The sequence below is a fragment of the Lepisosteus oculatus genome, chromosome 21, assembly GCF_040954835.1.
Source record: "Lepisosteus oculatus isolate fLepOcu1 chromosome 21, fLepOcu1.hap2, whole genome shotgun sequence".
Taxonomy (NCBI): domain Eukaryota; kingdom Metazoa; phylum Chordata; class Actinopteri; order Semionotiformes; family Lepisosteidae; genus Lepisosteus; species Lepisosteus oculatus.
The window spans coordinates 4,400,026-4,418,381 of NC_090716.1; the positions used below are offsets into that span (position 1 = coordinate 4,400,026).

The 18,356-nt window shown below is 48.1% G+C and overlaps 1 protein-coding gene across 6 annotated transcripts in view; it reads right to left on the bottom strand.

Moving 5' to 3' along the window:
- Positions 1 to 18,356, bottom strand: part of phf21aa (PHD finger protein 21Aa) — a 70,433-nt gene that overhangs the window by 2,172 nt on the left and 49,905 nt on the right. For 2 of the 6 annotated variants that reach the window (XM_015338607.2, XM_069181433.1), the window contains exons 6-17: positions 13,426 to 13,641; positions 7,715 to 7,969; positions 7,300 to 7,389; positions 5,873 to 6,169; positions 5,443 to 5,553; positions 5,215 to 5,266; positions 4,355 to 4,434; positions 3,623 to 3,683; positions 2,217 to 2,383; positions 1,412 to 1,567; positions 726 to 801; positions 22 to 125 (exon numbers count right to left, since the gene is read on the bottom strand). In XM_015338607.2, coding sequence (XP_015194093.1) covers positions 22 to 125; positions 726 to 801; positions 1,412 to 1,567; positions 2,217 to 2,383; positions 3,623 to 3,683; positions 4,355 to 4,434; positions 5,215 to 5,266; positions 5,443 to 5,553; positions 5,873 to 6,169; positions 7,300 to 7,389; positions 7,715 to 7,969; positions 13,426 to 13,641 — 1,665 coding nt within the window. Of the gene's footprint in view, positions 1 to 21; positions 126 to 725; positions 802 to 1,411; positions 1,568 to 2,216; positions 2,384 to 2,456; positions 2,480 to 3,622; positions 3,684 to 4,354; positions 4,435 to 5,214; positions 5,267 to 5,442; positions 5,554 to 5,872; positions 6,170 to 7,299; positions 7,390 to 7,714; positions 7,970 to 13,425; positions 13,642 to 18,356 lie in introns of all 6 variants that reach the window. The other 4 variants (XM_015338609.2, XM_015338608.2, XM_015338610.2 and 1 more) reach the window with 4 other exon arrangements.

Below are 18,356 nucleotides of genomic sequence, written 5' to 3' on the forward strand. Positions count from 1 at the left end.
AAGAGGCCTGCGGACACTCACCGTGATGGAATTGCTCAGCTGCTTGACCTTCTGCTCCAGCAGGTCTCTCTCCTGCTTCAGCTCGGTGCTCCACTTCACCAGCTTCTGCTTCTCCTCCTCTTTCGCTGCGAGGACAGGGGAAGGAAACGCGTCACTTTTCGGAAGGGAAAAAGAAATCGCCCGCATGGGACACTTTCAACAATCTCGCCAGCTCCTGGGACACCGGAGAGAAGGCTACAAATCTTAAAAGGGCACCGGATTAACCTGCTGCCTAAGAGGATAAGGTTGGAGTTTTAGAGCTCCAGAGATTCCTTTCTCCAAGTCTTCCACAGTACTCTCAGAGTAATAAGTTAAGTGCTGCTTCAACCAATGGAGTTGAGCTGCAATACTGCTTGGTCTTGACTTCAAGAAATTTGACTTGGCCCACTTAAAGAAATTTAAGGCATTTTCAAGGTTTAGTTCTTTTGAATAAATCTGTACATAGGGTTCTCTTATATTATACACTGCTTGAGCTGTCTGATTGTCTAACTTTTACTATTAAATTTATTTTGCATATGCTTTTATCCAAAGCCACTTTTGCATTCATTTATACATGAGGGGATTTTACCAGAGCAATTCTGGAGAGGCACCTTACTCAAGGGTGAAAGAGCAGTGTCCCACCTGGGATTCGAACCCACAACCCTTTACAAGGGTTACAAGGCTAGAGCCCTGCCCCTCCTCTGTACCTGCTTTATACGCGATGTAGGAATGAACGATAGCCAATGTACCCGGCCAGGGAATCGCTTCTTCTTTCTTCAAAATCTGAAACGGGAAAAAAAAACAACCAAAACGTTTAAAAAAAAACATATTCCAAACAATTCCGTCAGGGGGAAACGAGGCCTGGAATTCAAGAATCGGACATCCCTCGACTCTCACTGCCTGGTTTTACGGGGGGGGAGGTGAAGGTGGACGGACAAAAAAGAAAAATGGACATAAAAATGAAATGCTTTTCGTTCCAACTTTTAACACAAACGGCACTGCTGCCCGGACACAAACACGTGGTCATTTGAGCACATGGGATCTTACAAAGCATGGAACAGTCTCACTCTCGGGCACGAGTTCGGAGCAGCGCGTCCGCTCTGACGCCGCCGCCGCCGCCGCCGCCGCGCGCTTCTCCCGAGGAGCAAAGGGCGAGAAGCCGGACGCCTGTTTCATGCACGACTCAGAGTCTGCGAAACCAGGGCTCGCCAAGGCGGACGCCGTCCGTCTCGTTAGCCGCTGCAGCACGTGCTTGGCGTTGGCCGAGCTCGGGAGACAGCGCAAGAGGGGCTGGGCGATCCTTGGCGGGCAGACCCGCAGGGGACAGGGGACGGGGGGACGGGGGGGGAGTGGGGGGCTTCTGGGCCGTGGGACCGGTCAGAGCTGTATTTACCTGGTCTTGACATTTTGGACAGATCCACATGCCTTTGGGAATGGCTTTCAGGGGTGGGTCCAAGCAGTCCAGGTGATAGACGCGTGAACACGTGTCACACATGAGTAACTGTCCACTGCGCCTGCACACAGTGCAGAAATCCTCATGGATGTCTCCCTGTCGGGAAGAATGGCACTCAGTCAGTACGGTTGCCACTACAGGCCAGAGCCATTAGACACAGCATTGTCTGGGGGGAGGACTGGGGGAGCACAACATCTGCCGGTTCTAAAAGCTCATCCCACTGCATTGCACCCGCCAGGGGATCCGCACACGTATATCAGGGCCAAAACAGGACTGCTGCTGCTGCAGGTTCTTCTCCTAAGCCATCGGGGGCTTTTCACACGAGAGAACGTCCCGGGGCAGAGAAGTGCAAGAGCACTGCACGCAGGAATTCAGCCCAGAGATTCGGAGAGCAGATGTCGGGGCGCCACGCTTCTATCGTAGCTTTTCTTTTTTTTTTTAAAAAAGAAAATCAAGGTAGACTGTCCACTGTTTGTAAGGCTATCGACTTGATAAAGGAACACAAAAAATAATTGAAACGATGAGTGATGGAGGTGGGACACAGAGCTAATTGGAAAAGAAGTGGCTTGGTAGACGAGCCCTGTATTGAGAGGGAGGATCTCCGACAGTACAGCTCCAGCTGAATCCAGGATTCAGATCCCCAGTTTGAGCACAGGAACACTTCCTCACGGGGAGTGGGGGAGGGGGGGGGTGGGGGGGTTCTGAAACATCCTTGCCGGCTTAGGCACCACCAGCAGTTACTTACATCCCCGGAGTTGGGACTGGGCAGAGGGAGATTCTGGGAGAGCACTGGGAAGTGAAACCCCCCAATCTCCGTCTTTTCGTGGGCCGGGGATGAAGGCAGGCTGGATGGGGGGGAGGTCGGGGTGAGGGACCCCAGCTCTGGAACGCTGTTGAATTTAGGTGGGCGACCTGAGCGATAAAAAAATAAAAGGGAAAAAAAAACAAAAAGGAAAAATGGGGAAGAAAATATTTTCTAACATACCTTTGACAAGGGGTCCTCATTGGCTAGCGTGGAAGTAAAAAAAGGAGGAGGAGCACAGACAGGAGAGTTAGTGCAGAAGCCAGAGGAAAAGCAACAAGCGGGTACCGATATTAAAACAGGAGAAGCAGGGGAATGCCCTCGCTCTTCAGGGGCTGAAAGGGCAAGGGTCAGGGCCTGCAGGCACAAACTGGCAGAACGGCAGCTGAAGCAACTAGAACACAGCGCCAGCGAACCCTCAAGCGCTCTCACTCTCCCGCTGTGATGCACTGTGAAGCACTTCACAGCTTCGCAATCATGACATCCGAGGAGTCGTCAGCCGGGATTACCTTCTCCAGACGGCTCGTGTTAAAAAAATGGAGGACACTGGTGCAGAATGAACTCTTTAATGGAGAAAGGCCCCTCGGCTAAATATTTCTTATCTCCCAATACGACTGAGCGGAGGGGAGGTCACGTTCAGTTGAAATCTGCAGCTGGTCTTTTAGACACAGCGCAATAATAAGCTATAAAAATGCACCAGGTTTGTCCGCGATTCGTGAGCTTCTCTGTGACTCGGGTCTGTATGCATGCTTTCCTTTAACCCAGCTTCTGTGCGCATGTGGTACAACCCAGAAATCACGGTGCTCGTTTAAACTTTGCCGAATCCACAATCGCGTTTTTCGTCTCTTGAAATTTCAAACCCACACTTCTCCGTTTAACATCCAAGCAGAAAACCAACTTTTCCATTCTTTAAAAAAAAGCATTGCTCCATACAGACGTGCAAAGAGATGAAATGCTTTGCTGAGGAGAGCCAAGGAGCACAGAAGCTAGGGCAATCTGCATTATATTAAGATTTCTACAGCACTGGTAGGCTGCCAGCAATAACTTTACACATTTTAGCATCAGAATCATGCATAGCCCCTTCTCAGCCACCCTGGCTGCTCAGAATGACATTGTAGTGATGTTACAGCTGCAGCCATCACCTGCTAAGTACAGTTCTTACGAGGCTCGAGGGAGAGCTAATTTATGAATGGCTGTCTAATAAAAGCTACCATGGAGTTACATTAGCTGCGGGGAATGTTTACAGCGATAATAAAATAAAAACATTCCAAACGGTCCAAGAAAAGATGCATGCTCAGTCTGGTCTCCCTGGGGCGCTCCATGACGGAGTGGCGCAGTGTCATACTGACCTCTCTTCCTCGTCCCTTGGTGAATGGGGCTGTTCAGGTACGTTACTGCACTCTTCTTGCGCTGCAAGCGTGGCAAAACATCGTGTTTTAAAAAAAGTGAGGCTTGTGACAAAAAACATACTGATAAGGCAAAATGAACTAGAACACAAAATCGGGATGATGTGTTTTACATGTAGTAAAAAAAAGCTTAGCTATATCACTTAATTTACAGAACTACAACTGAATACATTCTCAAGGCTAGAGCACAATCATTCATCAGTTCTTCATTTTTACATGTAGCTTTCCTTCATACAGATAATTGCTGTGGCAGCGTCATTATAAAGTTGCTGCACTTTTATTAACTGCAATGAAAAATTTGGTGGCTACAGGATAGGCTGTTGACACAGCTTTACGATGTTGTCACAAGCCGAAAGGAAACTGTTAAACAATACCATCGAAGTATTTGCTCGTTGGCATCTTGATGAGGTGTATGAGGCTTTTGTGAGGAGGCGTTTGTAAAAATGTACAATGCAAATACTTTAAATGATTTGTAATGCAACTACAACACAGTGAGATCAACAGAATTTGATCCCCACTGTTCTGGCCTTGATAAAACCTTTTGTCCAGCTACACCACATCACAACCCTCCTGCAACACGTCGAGGCCCTTTTGCAGAGGGTGCCAAGCCGGAGCTTGTCGGAAACGTGGGAAAGGGATCGGGAGATCTCGGCCCTGCAGTCCATGCGTCTGTACCTCGGGCTCAAACACTGCTCCGCTGTATACAGGATTGGCAGTAGTCCTTCGCTTGCGCTCCTGTCTCCGGCTCTGGATTTCTGTCGTCGTTTAAAGAAAGAAGACAACCAGAGCTGCATTAGCTTCACAGGAAAGTACACGAGGTCTCGTGCGCGTGCCCATTCCCCTTCCATGAGTATGACTGAGGGACATTAAAAAGGTAAGAAATGAATCTAACACTCCGCAGCTTTTATTTAATTTTTTAATGCCTCCCATTATACTTATACAGGTATGTATGATGCTCATCTCATTTCATTCATTTTGGCCAGCAGCCATGTCACCCTGCAGCTCCCAGCTGGCAGCCCACTGGAGCTCAGCAGGTGTGAGCCTGGTCAGTATCTGGATGGGAGACTCCAGGGAAAGCTAACATTGCTGCTGGAAGAGGTGTTAGTGGGACCAGTAGGGGGCGCTCACCCTGCGGTCTGTGTGGGTCCTAATGCCCCAGTATAGTGACGGGAACACTGTACTGTAAAAAGGTGCCGTCATTCGGATGAGATGTAAAACTGAGATCCTGACTCTCTGGGGTCATTAAAAATCCCAGGGCATTTCTCAAAAAGAGTGGGGGTGTAACCCGCTGTCCTGGCCAAATTTCCCCTGGCCTCTACCAATCATGGCCTCCTAATAATCCCCATCTCTGAACTGGCTTCATCACTCTGCTCTCCTCCCCACTGAGAGCCGGTATGGTGAGCGTGCTGGCACATCATCCAGGTGGGGCTGCACACTGGTGCTGGTTCAGGGGATCCCCATCACATGTAAAGGTGCTTGTCTCTGTGTTTGCAGTGGTTAGGACTCGGCAGGAATAAAGCTTCTTTGTACTCTACCTTCAAGATGGTCGTGCGTCACTAATCCCAGGGACACCATGAAGGCAAGTTTCTACAACGGGAGAAAGAAAACGCGGATTTCTATTTCGTTTTTACCCCGATGGGATGTTTTCAAGGTTGCATTCGAGACGGAACAGTGACTGCCAACGGGACAAGTTCAACTTGTTCTCCAGGCAGGCACAGCCCAGCGGGCTCCGGACGGATCAGAACCGAGGTCGAGGGTCTCACCTGCGGGTTATCCTCTCGCTTGGGCTTGGGGGGAGCCGGGGCAGGAGGAGGTGGAGAAGGAGAGACGGTCACTGGCGACTTGTCCTCGGTCCCGCCCTGAACTTTAACAGTCTGGAGGAGGCACGAGAACGAAGAGGAACTTAATCCACCGTCAGCCAGGCCGGGGGCAATCTGATCAGGTGCCGACCGATTTATTTTTTTGCACATCATCTCCTGATTGCTTTACGGCCGCTGACGGCTGTCCTACATTTAAAAAACTCCATGCACTTTAACGCTCTTTAAGATACAAAAAAAATATCTTGAGTGTCCCCTAAGAAAACAGGTCATGGCTAACTCATCAGCCTTGACAGCTATTCCTGTTTCGGTGGGGCTAGGCTACAGGATAGGCCAACCTTGACCCCGTTGACCCCATGACCCCGACCCGCCTCACCTTGGCGTCTGTGTTGGCGCTGCTGATCTGCAGGGTCTGCGACCCCGCTATCCTGGTGCCCGGCGCGGTGATGACGATGCTGGTGAGCTGCGCCGGAGAGATGGTTTTGGCGATGGTGGCGCAGGGCTGCCCGTTCATGATGCGCACCTGGTGGATGGAGCCCGTGGCTGTGGGCAGGGAGGTGGCCGTCACCTTGGTCAGCATCACCGGTCTCTGGATGAGCTGGGGGGCCGCCAGCATGGGGGGCGGCGCGGGGGCAATGGGCACATTGTTGGGCGTTATGGGCTTGGGTCGCACCTGGAGGAGGAGGAGGAGGAGGGTGGGTAGGGTTAGACCACCACCTTCGAGTACTGCACAGCACAGACCTTCGAGAGGAAAATAGGCCCGGACAATGCAATGCATTTAATTAGTACTAGAAGAAGTATTAGAACTAATCAAGCACCCAGTTGCGTAAGGCTGTTAACATTCTTTTTCCAGCTGAATGGGTAATGGATGCCTGTTAAAATGAACAAGAGTGGAGCACTATAGCAGGAGAGCTTGGCTCCAATGAACAACCTCGACTGTCTAAAGCTCACAGTGTGTTGTTTGGCAGTATTGAGCCCGTATGGGGAGAAAGTACTGCCTGAATCTCTGGGAAACTACGGTAAAATCCCCAAAAAGTAATCATATTAGCCTACCTAATTTGACTTTAAAAGAATTACTACCCATTCGGGCTAAAGAATCGATTCTAAACACCCGGACTCATATACAGTAATATTCCTCAGGCATTAGCAATCCAGAACCAGTTTATGTATTTATTTTCACTTTCACTTTAAAAATTCTCCCTCCCTGCCCCTAGTCAGTCTGTACTTCACTTGCACTGCACAAAATCACAACTACGGCATCTCTCTAGTGTAGCCCTCAACACAAAGTGGAGCAGGACACCCTCTGATTAACAAACACTAATTAACTTTCCTGCTTTCTGTACGCCTTGCTGCACCGTGACAAAAACAAACAAACAAAAGTTGGCGCATTCCAAGGGAAAAAAACATGAGCCATGCTACATCCATCAGTAACGAGAATGTGAAACTGCAGGTAGCAAACAAGCAAACACGACAGTTAAACTAAAAGGGAAGATAAAGGATTTCATTAAAGTGGGGGAGACAAAATTTGTCGAGCAACAAAAAAAAAAATTAACCGTTTTGGGGTTTAACAGGTGTACAGGCGGAGATATAATAAACAGCAGCAACAGAAAATATGTTAAGATAAACATTTGCAGAATTAGTCATGCCCAGATGATTCTATAAATGGCACAAGCGCAAGGCCAATGTCATGATGGTTTGCGACTGGGGATATCAAAGGCCTTCGGGGGAAGTTCCCTCCCTGTCTACTCATGGCACTAACAGCTGCTGATTCATGCTTTCAACACAGAGGCAACAATGACGAACCTGTGGCAGAAAGTTGGGTCGAGGCGTCAGTCGGGGAGGAGGGATAAACTGAGGAACTTTGATAGTGTGGGCAGTGGTTGTTGCCTGCACCTGTGACGAGACAGTGACCACTTTCAAACATCGGAGGTACGTTACAGTGGCTCGATTTCCGCTGGGGTCTTATGGTATTTTAAGCATATTTTTTTTGTTAACTGTACACCGCAAGTTGAAATCCACATAAGCAGAGAATGAAACTTAACTGCCTTTGAGGCACGTTCTCTAAGGTCAAGAATGGTGAAGACAACAAGTAAGGATACGGAATAAATGCTTTCTTTTTTAACACTTAGTGGGACAGCCCCCTAAAAGAGTATTTAGAACATTAAAAAAATCAGTATTTTCCCGTCACTGAGAGGAGAAAGAAACATAAATGGCTTACTAATGTGACAGCGTTTTTGGACACTATCCTCACGGCCTCGGTGCCGGGACTGGCAAGCTTGCTGGAAGTCTGGAGGTTGATGGGTGCGTTCTGCATGTCCGTGTTGGCGCTGGTTTTCTGCGTGTTGCTGATCGCGGTCACCATGGCGACAGTGGGCCTCTGCGTCACGACGGAGGCGGGCATCGTCTGGGCGGCAGCTTTGAGCACGAGAGGTAGAGTCTTGGTGGCGATGACCGGCGTTACCGTCACCGTTTTCTACGACAGAAAAAGAGATTTCCCCCCCAAAAAAAATAAGAGACTGCCTACAAAATACACCCCCACCCTTCCCAACAAGAAAAGACAATGTGGAACAATGTCAGGAATGTGCATTCAATCTGATTTACTGTGCATGTATGCAGTTTCCTGGGATGTCTTTACTTCTGAAGGCCCTAGAACAGAACTAGGGCTGTGAAGTTATAGCATTCCAAGTTACAATGCACACAACAATGGTACCACAGCACAGCTCTTTGAATACATGAAAGACTGGAAATAATACAGTCAACTTTTACAAAAAAGTTCAAAACAAGCAGCAGAGGGCGCTGTGACTCAGGTCTCAGAAAACGCGCATGATTAAGGAGAACATTTCTTTTTCACTAATCGTTCCTGTTGAAGAAGAGCTTGCCAGCTAAAAAAAAACAATACATATATATTTACATTAAACAAAAGAAATGTGAAAATTCTGGAGAACAGCTTGCTTACTTGGGAAAAAAAAATTCAGGGCCTGGTTTTTATCCTCAAACCTGGTTGGTCACTGCACAGCAAAACGTAACTGATCCTCCATCACAGAATAACAATGGACAAGAAATGAAATAGCTGTGCTTTCTATTTCTTAAAGACCAGCCCTGTCAATCCCATCCATACATACTTCAACCCCTCTCTCGCACTTCCACAGTGGCAGTGATGAGCAGCGCCTGCTCAGAGACCTGCTTTCATTGGCTAGCTTCCACTGGCGGCTGGAAGACAGCAAAGCGCTCACATGATCTGCAGGCATGTTCTGTGAGAGGTAGTCATGTGGTTAAAATCTAAACAGGTGGAGGAATTTTTACGCGCTGCTCGAGGTGCAGGTATGTCATTAAAGTAAGACTTGGGATGCACCGGCTGCAGCTGTTTATGTGTCAAACCAAGGTGGAAAAACATGCAAACGTGAACTACAGAAAAAGACAAATGTTTTTTTTATGATTTTATATAAAGCAGATTTAAAACATTCGCTTTGATATGTAGACATCAGCCTACCCACTGACACACTCTGGAAAGAGAAGAGGCGTCTGAGTTCTCAGAACAAATGTGTCTCCTTTTGATCAGGTGCACATGCCTCAAACTCTACTGTACATTCCTGGCAGCAATCACGTTTTAATTCTTCTACCCAACTCAGGGTAAGCAATGGAACAAGGGCAAAGGCAAAGTAAGGTAGCTTCTTTCAAGAAATGGATGAATGAGACCTGCGGATCAAAACAATAATAATAATTCCTTTCACTTTTATATATTTTCTGGACACTCCACTCAAAGTGCTTTACAGGTCATGGGGAATCCCACTACCACCACCAGTGTGTAGCCCCACCAGGACGATGCTCCAGTATTCTCCCCACACACCAGCTCTCAGTGGGGAGGAGAGCAGAGTGATGAAGCCAGTTCAGAGATGGGGGTTATTAGGAGGCCATGACTGGTAAAGACCAGGGGGAAATTTGGCCAGGACACCGGGGTTACACCCCTACTCTTTTCGAGAAAATGACCACAGAGAGTCAGGACCTTGGTTTTACGTCTCATCCGAAGGACGGCGCTTGTTTACAGTATAGTGTCCCCGTCACTATACTGGGGCATTACGACCCTCATAGATCGCAGGGTGAGCGCCCCCTACTGGCCCCACTAACACTTCTTCCAGCAGCAAGCTTAGTTTTTCTCAGGAGGCCTCACATCCAGGTACTGACCAGGCTCACACCTGCTGAGCTACTAATTACCAGATAGGTAGATGGGCTGAGGGAAACTCCTCTGGTCTGTGAACTTTCCTACGTTCCTGTCTCTGAGCAGGAAGAAACAATGACAAAAAGAAAACAAGCAAAAACACCTCCAATAATAATGCATGCTTTAGTGAAGAGTGAAGTACCAAGAAAAACGGCCTGCAATGTGCAAAGGTACAGTAAATGGTTCTAATGAAAGAAAACAAAAGCAGAGAGCCCAAAAGCCTTCCCACTTGACTTGGCTGAACCTGATGCCACTAATGCTGATGGCATTATTTCTGCATTGCTGAATGGCCTGGAGAAACTCGGGCCTGACGAAGCGTTTCTGAAAGCATGTTTGATCAGCGTCTACAACAATGAAGCATCTGCTCCTCTGGCAAGCAAGAGGCCTTGACGGTGGCGGTGCTTTATTATAATAATCATCATTATTATTATTTTGCATCACAACACAAAATAAACTCTACCCGGGTTACACCAAGCAGTTTCCAGCCCTATCAAATCTATTTACAATAAAAAAACAACCTGCTACTAATAAGGACAACTACGCCAATACTAAGAACGACTACGACACGGAAGCCTCCCCTCCACGCAGGGCGCCATGTGAGGACTGGCGCCGCAGGCCGGCCGGTTCAGCTGATCCACTGCGCAGGAGAGGGTCCACGAGGTGCCAGGCTGGGACACGGGCACCAGCGTCTCGCCCCGCTGTTCCTCCACCTGGCTGTTTGCGGAGTTCAATCTGGCCCACAGAGTCGCGCCAAGCAGGGGTCACTGCCCCGGGCGCACAGGGATACAGCACAGGCTCCTGCTCAGGTTAGGACACACAAAAACACCAGGCCCACAGACGCTCCACCACCCCACGGCATGTCGAAGACCTCCCGCCACAGACTCGAGGGCTGAAGGGGGTCGAAGGGACGGCGCCTCATCTGAAACTCTCTTGACGGAACATCGTCAGCGCAGCTCAATCTACTCCTTTAAACCTGCCAGTCTGGGAGGCTCCCCCATCGCCTGCCACATCAAAAGCACGCGGATGAGCCGCAAAGCGAACTTAAAACTAAAATCAGGACCCACAAAATCTTTCCGCTCGACAGTGCAGAAGAGGCACCTGTAATAAAACTCTGCAAAATACCTTAAAACTCCCGTCTCAGAAGTAGTGGCCTGTAAGGTTTCAGAATGTATCAAAAGAGATCCTCTCTCGCGGTTATGCTACTGGTACGCCGTTGGCAACAAACAACTGGAGCAAAAGGAGAGAGGGGAAAGTAAACCGACTGGAACCAAGTCAAAGTGTAAGGTTTGGCACCTCTGAAAATCAGCACATCGTTGCCACAAGCTCCTACTGTCAGAGCCAAAAACAACAACATTGCCTCTAAGGCAGCGCCATGGGACTACACTGCTCCCCTTCGTTAAAAGAAAACTTTGCAAATAAGTTTGAAGACTTTAAATCTGAGAATCGCAAGTAAAAAAGCCGATGTTTAAATATAATTGAAAGGATTTTTTTCCCCCAGATTCCTTTGCAATGAACTTCTAGAAAGGTCCCCCCCCACCCCCACGCCTCTACTTTCTGCTGTTCGGATTTACGTAGGGCCTTAATTGCGCGTCAAAATGAGATTAAAGCTGCCTCCGACAGCAGATGTCCCACGACTGTTTCGGCAAGAAAAAGAAGTAAAAAAAAAAGACAGCAAAAACCTGCGTGCTTTCTGTTCCTGAAGAGGCTGTGCAGAGGGGCTGGATCAAACGGTTCGCTGAGTACTGGGATCATTGCTGCTTGCCTCAGAGAAAAAAAAAAGATACACAAGAAGCCTTCTCCCTAGAAGTTAGTCAGGGCTGACAAACGAGCGCGGAGAAAAGATGGAGAGCAGAGTTACACCCGGGAGACCAGCGGCGGGAGAAAGTGACACAGCTGAAGTCTGCGCCGGGCAGCGGGTTCCTGCGGAAATGAGCGACGTCTGAACCCCCCTCAGGTCCCTCGTAATGATTCCACATTTGTCACCCATGAGGCTCTCTGTCACTGGCGGGTCTAAGTGGAAAGGAGTCCTGCCTCCGCGCTCTGCTCCTTGCTGGGGGAGTCTGGGGTCAGGTATGCTCGCAGAAGCCAGAGCACCTCTCCCTCCTCCCCCTTTCCAGACGCACATCTCCTCGTCCCGAAAGTCTTTTTAAAATTTTAAGAAAGACAACATGCTGTGTACGCACTCTCTTCCCTTGTTTTCCCCAGCAGAAAAATAACGTATTCCCGGACCACGGTTGACACCTCTTAAAAGTAGTTTTCATCCAACAAGACTACCGCGCCTTTAGGAAGTGCCTGACGGTGAAAACTTCAGACCAGATTCCAAACCTCAGCCTCGCTTCTTTTCAACTTCGTCTGCAGCTGTGAAAGACATCTATTGCTTCATGCCAGTCGCACCTAAATAAAAAGTCCTGTTGCTACCGGAAAGCACAATGGGTTGGGTCACCTGAGTAACAGCCCCTTTGAAACTCAAATGAAATGCTGCTGCTTTTTTTAAAATGCAAACCAAAGTCACTTTTGTGCTTCTGCATACTCTGGTGAAATATATAGATATAAAAGGGGCCTCTTCACTGCTGCAGAAAGGGCACTCTCTTTTGGCATTCACTCTGATGTTGAGTACGGCTGCTCTCCTGCTTGGTGGCGTTTACAAAGCAGGCGGCCCCCTCTTGTCCAGAGCTACAGCTCACCCTGGAGACAACCCAGGTCACCACAAAGCCAGCTCCCCGTTTTCACCATGCTAATCAAAGCCAGTCCCGAGGGCTAGGTGTGTGTTGAGAAAAAAAGACAAGAATTTCATTTTCTCAGTATGTCGCCAGGCCTAGATGTACTATTCAGGATTGGTATAGACAGAAAAAAACTGTCTAAAAAATCCTTAAAAAAAAAAAAATCGATGGATCAACAACTTCCAGCCCAAACCGAATACATTTTGACAGTACCACGGACAGCACTGCGAGTGGTAAACAGTGTCACTGTCAGTTTGTCTCCAGCCACCTGGAGAGCTTTCTTCGTGTTACACTTCAGGTAGTTGGACTGGCTGAGGGGAATTCATATATTGTAAGACTGAGGTTCTACTGTGGGCCTGCACTTGAGGAGAGCTCTATTAATTTCAGAACAAAATGAAGCCTACACCCCATGCAGGTAACAACTGGAGAAAGAAAGTCAGAGAAAGAAGGAGAGCTCTGTATGTCTTAATTCCATTTAGTCGCCTTTGTTTTAATTGCATATGGCCCCCGTGGAGTAGAAATAAAAACCTTTCCTGGAACCCAACGTTGTATGTGATTTAATCTTCAGAATATTCGATCACAACAGGGCTGCTATTGGTGTTTGCTAGCTGGAGCAGGTGCATAGAAATAATCAGAAAACAAAACAGAGCTAGGCTCTATATCCCATCCCTGCGAGCCTCAATCCAGTTAGACTTATAGATCACCTGTTCTGAAAGACCAGCGTCACCTGTCAGCTCTTGAGGGGTCGAGCGAGTAATCTGTTCAATTAACCGGACTCTGGACCTTGGGGACTGGGGATTTTGGCCCTCAGTGATCTTTCAATGAATTGAACCACTCGCCTGTTCCACTGAGCGCAGTGGGGTCGCCCCCTCTCCTGAGAGACCGGTCAATTAATGGCGATCTACAAATCCTGCTGGACCGAGGCTCTCCGGAGACCCCGATTCCCACACGGACACGGAGGGGAGCTCTTTGGGGGGGGCGGGTGCTGCCTACCTGCTGCGCGGGGGCGTTCTGGGCCAGCAGGGACAGCGGCAGCTGGGCGGGGGCGGGCTGCACCAGGGCCTTGGCCTCCGTCGGCGCCGGCGCGGGGGGCGCGTGCTTGCCGTCGCCCGGCGGGGGGGGCGGCAGGGCCGGCTGGGCCTGGAGTTTGACTTCAGGCTGCTCCTTGCTCACCAGCAGGTCCTTCCGCAACTGTTCCACCACTTTCTTCTGCGGGAGAGAGAGAGACACACGGGGCCCAGGCGTCAGAGAGGCCGCCGCGGGTTCGGGCACAGCCCTCCACCGCGGTTTCTGTGCGTTTTCTCCTCGCGCCCGTTACGCCAGCTCATGCGACACATTCGCTCAGCTGCGACGACAAACGTCCCGTCAGTCTGTTGCTGCCCTGCATATGGGGCCAAACAGGCAGGTCAACTGCTGCAGAACCGCAAAGTATTATTTTGTTTCAAACACACGCAGATTTTTTTTAAAAACAAGTACTTAAACTGAAAACAGACCAAAAAAAACTCTGAAATTTCACACAAATCTGATTCAAATCAGCACTTCGGCGCCTGTGGTCACACTTCTGTGGCGTGACAAGGTCTGTAGCATCTCTGTCAAACTTAAAAAGATGGAACCGAATCAACACCCCATGACTCCTCCGTTTACCTGCAGGGTGGAGATGCGATTTGCTTAGATCCTCTCAGGAACCATCAACCAACTCAGTGTAGCTTAGCAACCTGGCTAAATGTCACCTTCAAAATTCCACTACATCGCCTCAACGGGTTGAGATTCACATTACAGGCTGTATTTCTGTTCTCTTTAGCAGCGGACCAATACAGCTAAAACACTAAAGGAGAACCATTCCCTGAGAAAAAAAAAACTACCCCCCATTATAATTTAAAATTCTGTTGGAATACTGTGCTAGAAATACTTGTGCTCTGATTCAAACCATCTGGCCAGCCCACCACAGTGCAAAACCAACCATGAACAGGCAAGAACGTTTTTATTTTCCCCCCTCGCAAAACTTGTAAAACTGCTCTTTTTCTCTAATCATGCGGAGATTTCAAACTCGCAAAAGGCGAAACGTTCAGGTCGCTTTATAGAGTCATTTTTTGCAAGATTAAAACGACATTGTGGCCTTATTGGGTATTCGTTTCTAAAGAACGGGACTTGAAAAGAAAGAGCTTTGGAGGTAAACTACAGCGATCTGAAAGACATTCCTGCGTTGGCATTTTTTCAGAAAATTAAATGCGTAACTTTAGCTAGGCTCTCTTTCGATTCTCGGAGGGGGATTAAAATAAATGGAGGCAGTAAACAGATTTCTGGCTTTCAGCACAAAGACCCGATTCCAACACAGAGCAACCTGCTTTATAAGTATGACAAATTCTGTCAACGCTAACACGACACACAACCCCGACTTGAGACGGCTCCCCGATATAAACTGCGGCTCTCACCTAGAGCCAGAGGCAAGGTCATGCTTGGGGTGGAAAAAGAAAAAGCATTTCATATTCTAATTCAGAAATTCACCCCGAACTTGCAAAAGCTGGAAATTTACACATGAAATTCTTGTCACGTAGAATTAAACATGACCGTCCCCTCTTCCTCAATGGGACAGTTAAGGGAAACACCAACACAAAAGCTGGAGTTGGTTCAATTGTATGAACAAAGCAGGTGTAGAGGGGGGAGAAAAAAGTACTTCACTTCAATCTCTACAGTAAACGTTTTCGAAGTCGTCCAAGCACACAAAAGGAAAGTCTACAGCAGGCTCGCCGTGTCCAAAACAGATCTGTTGCCGCAAACAATAGTAGCGAAAACTCTTTTGGTTACAATGTAACCGTGGGTAAAGCGCACAGAGTTACAACTCCTCTCGTTCGTGAAGGGCTGACACCACACAGGCAATAGGACACAAATCGACACTACTGAGCTGCTGCACGGGGGTTCGTGTGGGGGAGGGGTGGAGCGTACGACAGAGAGGGTAAAAAACACTACACCTGCCTCGGATTTACCCTGAAAATACAACTACATCGGAGATCATCGGTGGCCACAGGAGAGAAAAAAACAACAACGCAATTACCAAGCACAAAAGCGGCGGCTGAACCCCTTTTCCATTTGTCCCCCAAGTCGTTTTGAAATAAAATCCGCGCAGGCAATCATCCGGTGAAAGAAAATAAAAACGAGGGGGGGGGGGGGGATTTTGTTGAACAAAAACTCCTGTGGTATATTTCTGGAGGTAGTAAGAAGAGAGCTATTGGGAGGGAGAGAGAGAGAAGGGAGGAGGGGGGCTGAACGGGCCATCTGGCTACACAGGAGAATGAACCAATCGGAAGTGGAGATGCGAGGGTGAAGCATAATGAGAAACTATACATCACCCCAACCCCCAACTACCCCCCCATGGGGCATCAATGTACAGACAACACGAAGCGTTATTTTCTACAAATCAACATAACTCGGGGGAAACCTCTCTTCACAAACAGGAGGCGACTCCAACAAACCCGGCATCGCATCAAAGGCAACATCGGGTCTTTGAATCTATAGCTAAACCTTCGCCATTGCTAACGTTAGAAAAAGCGTAACGGCGAACAATAGGCCATGACTGATAGAGGCCCGTTCACGTTTTAAATCGGTCTTTTCAAACGCCCTGCCCAGACAAATGTTAGCAGCGGCGGAATTTGCATATGGTTGTGAGCGCACCAAAAATAAAAGTTTCAACTCGGAAAGCTCCGTCTTCCGGAGGGAAAAAAAAAACCCCACACGATCTGGAAAAAGAAAACTCGCTCTCTCTCCCTGCTGCTCACTTCCAAACGCAACACCGCCTCCCTCTGGCTGAACGAGGCTTGTACGTGTTGAGCGATTTCGTTTCCTTTTATCTTTGACAGCTGAACTGGAGTTTGAGGGAGGAAAAAAAAAGTTTGAACTGACCATTGAGCCAACGCGAGTTTGGCATGATTACCGCGCACATTGATCGATATTTGGATTTTTTTTTAGCTGTAGGTGGTTACTTTGAACTATAACGTTTTCCATCGTCCCCAATCTCCAGGAACAAACTAGACACCGGCCTTTGTCCAAACTGAAGGCTGGCTATCGAGACCCCATGCATATGAAAGAATTTTGAAAGTGCAGGTCTATAAAAAATAAAACAACACGATTCACATTTCACTTTATTTTTGTCTATTGCGTCTGATATTAAATAAATGCAACGGAAGACCTTCTAATGTTACAATTCAGTCTGCTCGAAATCGCTGAAAAATACACGTTCCCCTCTCACCACTGCCGTAGTCGAGGTTTATATATTTAAATTCGCAAATCACCGCAAACGCGTTGAGCGCAAGTTTGTAAAAGCTGCCATACCGGAAGCCCTGAGAAGCTTTTTTGTTTGTTTTGTGTTCGTGTTTCGATAGCTTTACGTTTTTAAAACCGTGAAGGGAAAACACAAAGCAGTAGGTATTAAAACATTCAGCCTCCGAAGACCATAATCTCCATTTTTTTTAAGAAAAAAAAAAGATTTACGACGTGCTTGCTTGCTCGCTCACACGCTATGGTTGACACCGCCTGGCCCTTGTTAGCCGGGGTGTGCGGATCTCGTTAAACCCCCATCAACCTGCACAGCAGACACGAGTTTGGACTGGTGCTGACGACGGCTTATGAAATGACACCACGGTGATTAAAAAAACTGCTAACATTTTAATTCTGGCCCCCAAAACTAGAGTGAAACGGAGTTAACTCAAAAGTTAGAGGGTAAAAAGTCCATTATAGTACAGAACAAAAGCATTTTTTCCCTTGGCAGTTGTCCAGTTACTGCAGGCAAGTCTGTACACCTGTGAGACTGAATTGAAACCCAAGGTATTTCTCTCTTTATTGTTTCATACTTCACTTGAACCATAAAAAAACTGTCCTCTGCCATTTGTAAATCTGAGTAACAAATGGCCTCACTGCGAATACGCCTTAGACCTTCCAAAAACATCTGTCACAAAACCAAAAACAAATGATGACCTATACGGCCATTTCAATTCTGAATTCTGCTTTTAAATTTCCTTCGTGTCCTCTCTTAGGGCCATCCATTCTTTTTAAAAGGTATGTGAAACATTTCTAAAAAACACGTAGGTATTTGATATAGAAAATGTCTCGTTAAGTGCAGACTATTAGCGGCAGGTAGTTTAAAACAACCCCATACAAATTCAAGCCAAAGAATGCTCTGTGCTCTACGCTCAAAAAGAAAAGGTATCAATCCTGTCAGCGCTCCCACCTCACACAGTCCTGCCCAGGCGAATGTGGTTTGTAAGCGCACTGTGAGGGTTTCCATTAGAATTCCCCACTTCCTCCCCTCTGCCGTGTGGATCAATGAGCTTTCTGTCTTGCTTGTAGCAGGCACAGCCTGTGTGGCTTCCCGTGCTCTTGGGATTTTATTCTGCCTCTCAGCAGGCAGACACGAGCACTCAGCGGCGCTGAGCACGTACAGTAGCCCGGTCAAGGCTGGAGCAAGATAAGCGCGCACATCTGGGCTGACAAGTCCGAAAGTGCGACAACATCTGCAGGGACCCCCTTCTGGACTCCAGAGCTACTGAGGTGGCTGTGCTCTTGTACCCATGACGACCAGGAAACAGAGCCGCCTCAGGCCGTTTTTCACTCCTCCTTCAGCAGTAAAACACCTGTGTCTTCAGAAAACCACCTGCCTGCCCTTAATTCCTGCTGCAGGCATGTCTACAGACGCTCTGCTGCAGCTATCTCATTCCCCACAAAGGGCTGGCCAAACGCAGGACCCCAGCAGGAATTCTCCTGGCATTCTTGCTACAGCTATCCCTGCAGGTCCGCCCTCACTCATCAGCGCGAGTCTGAAAACAACCATCTTTCCAGACTTGGGACACAAGTTCCAGATCGGACTTGTTGTTTTAGGGGGAACAGTCCTTTCCGACACACAACACTGCATCTGAAACAGAATACAGCATGCG